The sequence below is a fragment of the Nerophis ophidion genome, linkage group LG28 (assembly GCF_033978795.1).
Source record: "Nerophis ophidion isolate RoL-2023_Sa linkage group LG28, RoL_Noph_v1.0, whole genome shotgun sequence".
Classification (NCBI taxonomy): domain Eukaryota; kingdom Metazoa; phylum Chordata; class Actinopteri; order Syngnathiformes; family Syngnathidae; genus Nerophis; species Nerophis ophidion.
Window position 1 is genome coordinate 23,206,363 of NC_084638.1, and position 12,101 is coordinate 23,218,463.

The 12,101-nt window shown below is 28.2% G+C and overlaps 1 protein-coding gene across 3 annotated transcripts in view; it reads left to right on the forward strand.

Moving 5' to 3' along the window:
- Positions 1 to 12,101, forward strand: part of tyw3 (tRNA-yW synthesizing protein 3 homolog (S. cerevisiae)) — a 34,948-nt gene that overhangs the window by 9,470 nt on the left and 13,377 nt on the right. For 2 of the 3 annotated variants that reach the window (XM_061890323.1, XM_061890324.1), the window contains 2 exons: positions 10,218 to 10,298; positions 10,387 to 10,485. In XM_061890323.1, the coding sequence (XP_061746307.1) occupies positions 10,218 to 10,298; positions 10,387 to 10,485 (180 nt within the window). Of the gene's footprint in view, positions 1 to 1,657; positions 1,940 to 10,217; positions 10,299 to 10,386; positions 10,486 to 12,101 lie in introns of those variants that run through there. The other variant, XM_061890322.1, reaches the window with a different exon arrangement.

The window sequence follows — 12,101 nt, forward strand, 5'->3', positions numbered from 1 at the left end:
AATCTATCTAATCTAATCTAATATACACATATATATACACATACATGTATATATTTATATATACATATACACATATATAGACTCACACACATATATATATATGCACACATATATATATATCCATCCACTTCCTACCGCTTATTCCCTTTTGGGGTCGCGGGGGGCGCTGGCGCCTATCTCAGCTACATATATGTACATATATATACATAGACATACATATATACAAACATACATATATACAAGCCTGTTGCCCTGCAATGTATATATATATATATATATATATATATAAAGTGTCATATTTGACTTATCAAACGTCACGATATATGTATACGCATACATATAAATACATATATACATACATATACACATACATGTATATATTTGTATATACATATACACATATATATACACACACACATATATATATATATATATATATATATATATATATATATATATATATATGCACACATATATATATATATATATCCATCCATTTTCTACCACTTATTCCCTTTTGGGGTCGCGGGGGGCGCTGGCGCCTATCTTAGCTACATATATATATACATAGACATACATACATTCAAACATACATATATACAAGCCTGTTTCCCTGCAATGTATATATACATTTATATATACATATATATAAAGAGTCATATTTGACATATCAAACATCACAATATATGTATACACATACATATATATATATATATATATACATATACACATATACATACACACATATGTATGTGTGTATATGTATATATATATATATATATATATATATATATATATATATACATATATGTATATATATACATATATATATATGTGTGTATATATATATATATATATATATATATATATATATATACATACAAGCCTGTTTCCCTGCAAAACAGGCGTGTAGGGATGATATAGCCTCTGTGTTTTTTCCTGACCTAACGTATATTCCGCTCTACCCTGGTATTGAGTACTGTATAACAGATGAACCACAAAAACCTAGACTAATATAGATAGACAAATATTTATGTATATATCTCTATATATAGATTTCTCATTATAGATTGATAGATAGATATATTATATATAATTATATAGATATATACAATATATAATTATATCTATATAGATATAGTATAATATATTATATACATGTACATATTATACATTAAAGTTAAAGTACCACTGATAGTCACACACACACACTTGGTGTGGTGAAATTATCCTCTGCATTTAACCCTTCACCCTTTATCACTCCCCGGGAGGTGAGGGGAGCAGTGGGCAGCAGCGGTGGCAGCGCCCGGGAATCATTTTTGGTGATTTAGCCCCCAATTCCAACCCTTGATGCTGAGTGCCAAGCAGGGAGGTAATGGCTCCTATTGTTTTACAGTCTTTGGTACGACTCGGCCGGGGTTTGAACTCACAACCTCCAGAGCTCCAACCACTAGGCCATTGAGCATGTATGTTATATGTATAAATATATATGATTATTGCACTTTTTGAATGCGTCCGTGATTCGTCGCTTCGTACTATTGCATGGTCTTTAATTAAGTCCACTCAAGGTGAAAAAATAAATAAAAATAAATAAAAAGTAATCATCCTTAACACTCCCGTCCAGCTGGGGGCGATATAGCTCCGTTAGCTGGTTTGCAAACCGCCAATAGGCAAAAGCCGGCGAAGGAGAAAAAAATTAGAAGAAGAAGAAAAATAGAGGAAGAAGACGTAACAATAACGATGAAAGAAGACTCAACCTTAAAGTTTGCAAATGGAGAAAACATTCTGTCAGTGGAAGAAACAATGTCTGAACAAAGTGGACTTGAGTAAGAAAGGCGTTGTGGATGAAGATGTTGTTCACGTCGTGTCACTGCTCAATGGCTGCCAGCAGTACTTCACCACCAGCTCCTGCTCAGGACGAATTACAATAATGGACAGGGTGAGACAACTTAAACATATTAAACCTGGTATTTTACTTCATAAAGTCTTATATTTGACATGTCAAACGTTATATTTCACACAGTAAACGTTATATTTGACATATCAAACTTTATATTTGACACATTAAACGTTATATTTGACACATTAAACGTTATATTTGACACATTAAACGTTATATTTGACATATCATACGTTATATTTGACACATTAAACGTTGTAATTGACATAAACGTTATATTTGACATATCAAACGTTATATTTGACATCAAACGTTATATTTCAAACATTAAACGTTATATTTGACACATTAAACGTTATATTTGACATACCGAGTGTAATATTTTACATTAAAAGTGTTATCAGACATCAAATGCTATTTTTGACGCATTAAACATTCTATTTGCCATGGCAAGTGTTACATCTGACATGATATATTTGACGTATTAAACGTTATATTTCACATTTAATATCTGACATATCAAATGTTATATTTGACATATCAAACGTCATGACATATCAAGTGTCATATTTAACATAATCACGTGTCATATTTGACAAAGTGTAATATTTGACATAATGTAATATTTTACATACTAAATGTAATATTTGACATATCAAACGTTATATTTGACATATAAACGTTATATTTGACATATCAAACGTCATGACATAATCAAGTGTCATATTTGACATAACAAACGTTAGATTTGACATAATGTTATATTTGACATACTAAATGTAATATTTGACATAACAAACGTTATATTTGACATAAAGTGTAATATTTGACATACTTAATGTTATATTTTACATACTAAATGTAATATTTGACATATCAAACGTTATATTTGACATATCAAACGTCATGATATAATCAAGTGTCATATTTGACGTATCAAGTGACATATTTGACATATCAAACGTCATGACATAATCAAGTGTCATATTTGACATAACAAACGTTATATTTGACATACAAACGTTATATTTGACATATCAAACGTCATGATATAATCAAGTGTCATATTTGCCATATCAAACGTCATGACAATCAACTGTCATATTTTTTAACATATCAAGTGTCATATTTGACATCAAACGTCATGACATAATCAAGTGTCATATTTGACATAACAACCATTATATTTGACATAAAGTGTGATATTTGACATACTTAAAGTTATATTTTACATACTAAATGTAATATTTGACATATCAAACGTTATATTTGACATATAAACGTTATATTTGACATGAAGTGTAATATTTGACATACTTAATGTTATATTTTACAAATTAAATGTAATATTTGACATATAAACGTTATATTTGACATATCAAATGTCATGATATGATCAAGTGTCATATTTGACATATCAAACGTTATATTTGACATAAAGTGTAATATTTGACATACTTAATGTTATATTTTACATACTAAATGTAATATTTGACATATCAAACGTTATATTTGACATATAAACGTTATATTTGACGTATCAAACGTCATGATATAATCAAGTGTCATATTTGCCATATCAAGTGTCATATTTGACATATCAAACGTCATGACATAATCAACTGTCATATTTTTTAACATATCAAGTGTCATATTTGACATCAAACCTCATGACATAATCAAGTGTCATATTTGACATAACAACCATTATATTTGACATAAAGTGTGATATTTGACATACTTAATGTTATATTTTACATACTAAATGTAATATTTGACATATCAAACGTTATATTTGACATATAAACGTTATATTTGACATGAAGTGTAATATTTGACATACTTAATGTTATATTTTACAAATTAAATGTAATATTTGACATATAAACGTTATATTTGACATATCAAATGTCATGATATGATCAAGTGTCATATTTGACATATCAAACGTTATATTTGACATAAAGTGTAATATTTGACATACTTAATGTTATATTTTACATACTAAATGTAATATTTGACATATCAAACGTTATATTTGACATATAAACGTTATATTTGACGTATCAAACGTCATGATATAATCAAGTGTCATATTTGACATACCAAGTGTCATATTTGACATAACAAACGTTATATTTGACATAAAGTGTAATATTTGACATACTTTGTTATATTTTATATACTAAATGTAATATTTGACATAACAAACGTTATATTTGACAAAGTGTAATATTTGACATATCAAGTGTCATATTTGACATATCAAATGTTATATTTGACATATTGTAATATTTGACATACTTAATGTTATATTTTACATACTAAATCTAATATTTGACGTATCAAACGTTATATTTGACATATCAAACGTTATATTTGACGTATAAACGTTATATTTGACATATCCAACGTCATGACATAATCAAGTGTCATATTTGACATAACAAACGTTATATTTGACAAAAAGTGTAATATTTGACATACTTAATGTTATATTTTACATACTAAATGTAATATTTGACATATCAAACGTTATATTTGACATATAAACGTTATATTTGACGTATCAAACGTCATGATATAATCAAGTGTCATATTTGCCATATCAAGTGTCATATTTGACATATCAAACGTCATGACATAATCAACTGTCATATTTTTTAACATATCAAGTGTCATATTTGACATCAAACCTCATGACATAATCAAGTGTCATATTTGACATAACAACCATTATATTTGACATAAAGTGTGATATTTGACATACTTAATGTTATATTTTACATACTAAATGTAATATTTGACATATCAAACGTTATATTTGACATATAAACGTTATATTTGACATGAAGTGTAATATTTGACATACTTAATGTTATATTTTACAAATTAAATGTAATATTTGACATATAAACGTTATATTTGACATATCAAATGTCATGATATGATCAAGTGTCATATTTGACATATCAAACGTTATATTTGACATAAAGTGTAATATTTGACATACTTAATGTTATATTTTACATACTAAATGTAATATTTGACATATCAAACGTTATATTTGACATATAAACGTTATATTTGACGTATCAAACGTCATGATATAATCAAGTGTCATATTTGACATACCAAGTGTCATATTTGACATAACAAACGTTATATTTGACATAAAGTGTAATATTTGACATACTTTGTTATATTTTATATACTAAATGTAATATTTGACATAACAAACGTTATATTTGACAAAGTGTAATATTTGACATATCAAGTGTCATATTTGACATATCAAATGTTATATTTGACATATTGTAATATTTGACATACTTAATGTTATATTTTACATACTAAATCTAATATTTGACGTATCAAACGTTATATTTGACATATCAAACGTTATATTTGACGTATAAACGTTATATTTGACATATCCAACGTCATGACATAATCAAGTGTCATATTTGACATATAAACGTTATATTTGACGTATCAAACGTCATGATATAATCAAGTGTCATATTTGCCATATCAAGTGTCATATTTGACATATCAAACGTCATGACATAATCAACTGTCATATTTTTTAACATATCAAGTGTCATATTTGACATCAAACCTCATGACATAATCAAGTGTCATATTTGACATAACAACCATTATATTTGACATAAAGTGTGATATTTGACATACTTAATGTTATATTTTACATACTAAATGTAATATTTGACATATCAAACGTTATATTTGACATATAAACGTTATATTTGACATGAAGTGTAATATTTGACATACTTAATGTTATATTTTACAAATTAAATGTCATATTTGACATAACAAACGTTAGATTTGACATAATGTTATATTTGACATACTAAATGTAATATTTGACATAACAAACGTTATATTTGACATAAAGTGTAATATTTGACATACTTAATGTTATATTTTACATACTAAATGTAATATTTGACATATCAAACGTTATATTTGACATATCAAACGTCATGATATAATCAAGTGTCATATTTGACGTATCAAGTGACATATTTGACATATCAAACGTCATGACATAATCAAGTGTCATATTTGACATAACAAACGTTATATTTGACATACAAACGTTATATTTGACATATCAAACGTCATGATATAATCAAGTGTCATATTTGCCATATCAAACGTCATGACAATCAACTGTCATATTTTTTAACATATCAAGTGTCATATTTGACATCAAACGTCATGACATAATCAAGTGTCATATTTGACATAACAACCATTATATTTGACATAAAGTGTGATATTTGACATACTTAAAGTTATATTTTACATACTAAATGTAATATTTGACATATCAAACGTTATATTTGACATATAAACGTTATATTTGACATGAAGTGTAATATTTGACATACTTAATGTTATATTTTACAAATTAAATGTAATATTTGACATATAAACGTTATATTTGACATATCAAATGTCATGATATGATCAAGTGTCATATTTGACATATCAAACGTTATATTTGACATAAAGTGTAATATTTGACATACTTAATGTTATATTTTACATACTAAATGTAATATTTGACATATCAAACGTTATATTTGACATATAAACGTTATATTTGACGTATCAAACGTCATGATATAATCAAGTGTCATATTTGCCATATCAAGTGTCATATTTGACATATCAAACGTCATGACATAATCAACTGTCATATTTTTTAACATATCAAGTGTCATATTTGACATCAAACCTCATGACATAATCAAGTGTCATATTTGACATAACAACCATTATATTTGACATAAAGTGTGATATTTGACATACTTAATGTTATATTTTACATACTAAATGTAATATTTGACATATCAAACGTTATATTTGACATATAAACGTTATATTTGACATGAAGTGTAATATTTGACATACTTAATGTTATATTTTACAAATTAAATGTAATATTTGACATATAAACGTTATATTTGACATATCAAATGTCATGATATGATCAAGTGTCATATTTGACATATCAAACGTTATATTTGACATAAAGTGTAATATTTGACATACTTAATGTTATATTTTACATACTAAATGTAATATTTGACATATCAAACGTTATATTTGACATATAAACGTTATATTTGACGTATCAAACGTCATGATATAATCAAGTGTCATATTTGACATACCAAGTGTCATATTTGACATAACAAACGTTATATTTGACATAAAGTGTAATATTTGACATACTTTGTTATATTTTATATACTAAATGTAATATTTGACATAACAAACGTTATATTTGACAAAGTGTAATATTTGACATATCAAGTGTCATATTTGACATATCAAATGTTATATTTGACATATTGTAATATTTGACATACTTAATGTTATATTTTACATACTAAATCTAATATTTGACGTATCAAACGTTATATTTGACATATCAAACGTTATATTTGACGTATAAACGTTATATTTGACATATCCAACGTCATGACATAATCAAGTGTCATATTTGACATAACAAACGTTATATTTGACAAAAAGTGTAATATTTGGCATACTTTGTTATATTTTATATACTAAAAAACATAACAAACGTTATAATTGGCATAAAGTGTAATATTTGACATACTAAATGTTATATTTTACAAACTAAATGTAATATTTGACATAAACGTTATATTTGACATATCAAATGTCATGATATGATCAAGTGTCATATTTGACATATCAAACGTTATATTTGACATAAAGTGTAATATTTGACATACTTAATGTTATATTTTACATACTAAATGTAATATTTGACGTATCAAACGTTATATTTGACATATAAACATTATATTTGACATATAAACGTTATATTTGACATCAAACGTCATGACATAATCAAGTGTCATATTTGACATATCAAGTGTCATATTTGACATATCGAGAGTCATTACATAATCAAGTGTCATATTTGACATAACAAACGTTATATTTGACATAAAGTGTAATATTTGACATACTTAATGTTATATTTTACATACTAAATGTAATATTTGACATATCAAACGTTATATTTGACATATAAACATTATATTTGACATATAAACGTTATATTTTACATCAAACGTCATGACATAATCAAGTGTCATATTTGACATATCAAGTGTCATATTTGACATAACAAACGTTATATTTGACAAAGTGTAATATTTGACATACTTAATGTTATATTTTACATACTAAATGTAATATTTGACATATCAAACGTTATATTTGACATACAAACGTTATATTTGACATATCAAACGTCATGACATAATCAAGTGTCATCTTTGACACATCAAAAGTTTTATTTGACAGTGTAATATTTGACATACTTAATGTTATATTTTACATACTAAATGTAATATTTCACATATCAAACGTTATATTTGACATATAAACGTTATATTTGACATATCAAACGTCATGATATAATCAAGTGTCATATTTGACATATCAAGTGTCATATTTGACATATCAAGTGTCATATTTGACATCGAGAGTCATGACATAATCAAGTGTCATATTTGACATAACAAACGTTATATTTGACATAAAGTGTAATATTTGACATAGTTAATGTTATATTTTACATACTAAATGTAATATTTGACATATCAAACGTTATATTTGACATATAAATGTTATATTTGACATATCAAACGTCATGACATAATCAAGTGTCATATTTGACATATCAAGTGTCATATTTGACATATCAAGTGTCATATTTGACATCGAGAGTCATGACATAATCAAGTGTCATATTTGACATAACAAACGTTATATTTGACATAAAGTGTAATATTTGACATACTTAATGTTATGTTTTACATACTAAATGTAATATTTGACATATCAAACATTATATTTGACATATCAAGTGTCATATTTGACATATCAAACGTCACAATATAATCAAGTGTCATATTTGACATATCAAACATTATATTTGACATGTTATATTTGACATGAAGTGTAATATTTTACATACTTAATGTTATATTTCACATAAAAAATGCAATATTTGACATATCAAACGTCATATTATATGGCATATCAAGAGTAGTATTTGACATATAAAGTGTTGTATTTGACTTATCAAATGTATTTGACATATCAAAAGTCATGACATAATCAAGTGTCATATTTGACATATCAAGTGTCTAATTTAACATATCAAACATCATGACATAATCAGGTGTCATATTTGACATATCAAACATCATGACATAATAAGGTGTCATATTTGACATATCAAATGTCATATTTGACTTATCTAGTGTCATATTTGACGTATCAAGTTTCATATTTGGCATATCAAAAGTCATGACATATCAAGTGTCATATTTGACATATCAAACATCATGACATAATCAGGTGTCATATTTGACATATCAAATGTCATATTTGACTTATCTAGTGTCATATTTGACGTATCAAGTTTCATATTTGGCATATCAAAAGTCATGACATATTCAAGTTTCATATTTGACATATCAAACGTCATGACATAATCAGGTGTCTTAATTGACATATCAAGTGTTATGTCATGACATATCAAGTGTCATATTTGACATATTTAGTGTCATATTTGAAATATCAAATTTCATATTTGGCTTATCAAACGTCATGCCATAATCAAGTGTCATATTTGACATATCTAGTGTCATATTTTACATATCAAGTGTCATATTTTACATATCAAGTCTCATATTTAGCTTATCAAACATCATGACATAATCAAGTGTCATATTTGTTATATGAAGTGTCATATTTGGCTTATCAGACGTCATGACATAATCAGGTGTCTTAATTGACATATCAAGTGTCATCATGACATATCAAGTGTCATATTTGACATATCAAACGTCATGACATAATCAATTGTCATATTTGACATATCAAGTGTCATATTTGACATATCAAGTGTCATATTTGACATATCAATTGTTATATTTGACATATCAAGTGTCATTTGACATTTCAAGTGTTATATTTGACATAATCAAGTGTCATATTTGACATATTAAGTGTCATATTTGACATATCACTGGCTAGTGGTTGGATTTTTGTGAACAGTTTCCCACTTAGTTATACACATTGGCTGATTTGGGGCGACAATATTTGATATATCCATCCATCTATCTATTTCCTACCGCAAAAGTCCAGAGAGTAGAAAGGGATAATCATTTTGAAAATGTGTGAAATTGAAAAAGAGTTGGCTGACATTATGAGGTGTTTGTGTTGTGAGGCTCCAGACAGTCTTGTTGTCCAGAAGAAGAACCTTGTCTGGCTCTTGGTCGCGCACACAACATGCACATCGGATGAAGTGGTGAGGATAAAGCATTTTCATGTGATATCTGAGTAATTCATTAAAAAAAAAGTTGCGGGTGCTACTTCAATATTTTCTTGCTCTGCAGATGTCTGCGCTGACCCGCTCTTGTGGAAATGCGGTGCTCAAGTTTGAGCCATTTGTCATGCATGTTCAGTGTCGCAGCCTGGAGGATGCACAACTGCTGGTGAGACACTTCATCCTTTCACCCGGGCATTCATTCCATTACATTGTTTTATCTTTGGATAAGTGTAACTAATGCATTATAACACTCAAACCGCATTAAATATGGTAAAAAAAAAAATAAAGAATTGAATGGAAGGTAAAAGATGGTAAATAGAGAATAGTGAAGATAAAAGAATGTTGGGGGGGAAAAAAGTAAATGAAAGGTAATATAGGGAGGAAAAGGGTAAATGGATGGTAAAATAAGGTAATTAAAAGGTAAAAGGAATATAAAATGTAACAGAAGCTAAAAAGTAAATGGAAGGTAAATAAAAGTTAAGAAATAGGTTAAAAAGGTGAAATGTGTTAAATTTGAAGTTAAAATAAGTTAGAGGGTAAAATAAAGTAAATAAAAGTTAAATAGAAGGTAAAGGTAAAATAAGAAACATAAAAAGGTATAAGAAAGTACAAAACCCAAATCCAGTAAAGTTGGCACGTTGTGTAAATGGTGAATAAAAACAGAATACACTGATTTGCAAATCCTTTTCAACTTTTATTCAATTGAATAGACCGCAAAGACAAGATACTTAACGTTCGAACTGCTAAACTTTATTTTTTGCAAATATCAGCTCATTTGGAATTTGATGCCTGCAACATGTTTCAAAAAAGCAGGTTCATTGGGTGCTAAGATCGGGTATAAAAGCAGCTTCCATGATATGTTCAGTCATTCACAACAAACAAAGATGAAGCGAGGGTCACCACTTTCTGAACAAATGCGTGAGCAAATTGTCCAACAGTTTAAGAACGACATTTATCAACGAGATATTGCAAGGAATTTAGGGATTTCACCATCTACGGTCTGTAATGTCATCAAAAGGTTCAGAGAATCTGGAGCGATCACTGCAACATTGAATTCTCGTGACTTTCGACCCCTCAAAAACGTAAAGGACATCACCACATGGGCTCAGGAACACTTAAAAAAAAACACTGTCAGTAACTACAGTTGGTCGCTACATCTGTAAGTGCAAGTTAAAACTCTTATTATGCAAAGCCAAAGCCATTTATCAACAACACCCAGAAACGCCGTCGGTTTCGCTGTGCCCGAGCTCATCTAAGATTGACTGATGCAAAGTGGAAAAGTTTTTCAAATTGTTTTTGGAAATTGTGGATGTTGTGTCCTCCGGACCAAAGGGAAAAACCACCATCCAGATTGTTATAAGCACAAAGTTCAAAAGCCAGCATCTGTGATGGTATGGGGGTGTATTAGTACCTAAGGCATGGGTAACCTGCACATCTGTGAAGGGCACCATTAATGCTGAAAGGTACATACAGGTTTTGGAACAACATGTTACCATCCAAGCAACGTTATCATGGACGCCCCTGCTTATTTCAGCAAGACCATGCCAAGCCACGTGTTACAACAGTGTGGCTTCATAGTAAAAGAGTGCGGGTACTAGACTGGCCTGCCTGTAGTCCAGACCTGTCTCCCATTGAAAATGTGTGGCGCATTATAAAGCATTAAATACGACAACGGAGACCCCGGACTGTTGAACATCAGGCAAGAATGGGAAAGAATTTCACCTGAAAAGCTTCAAACATTAGTTTCCTCAGTTCCCAAACGTTTACTGAGTGTTGTTAAAA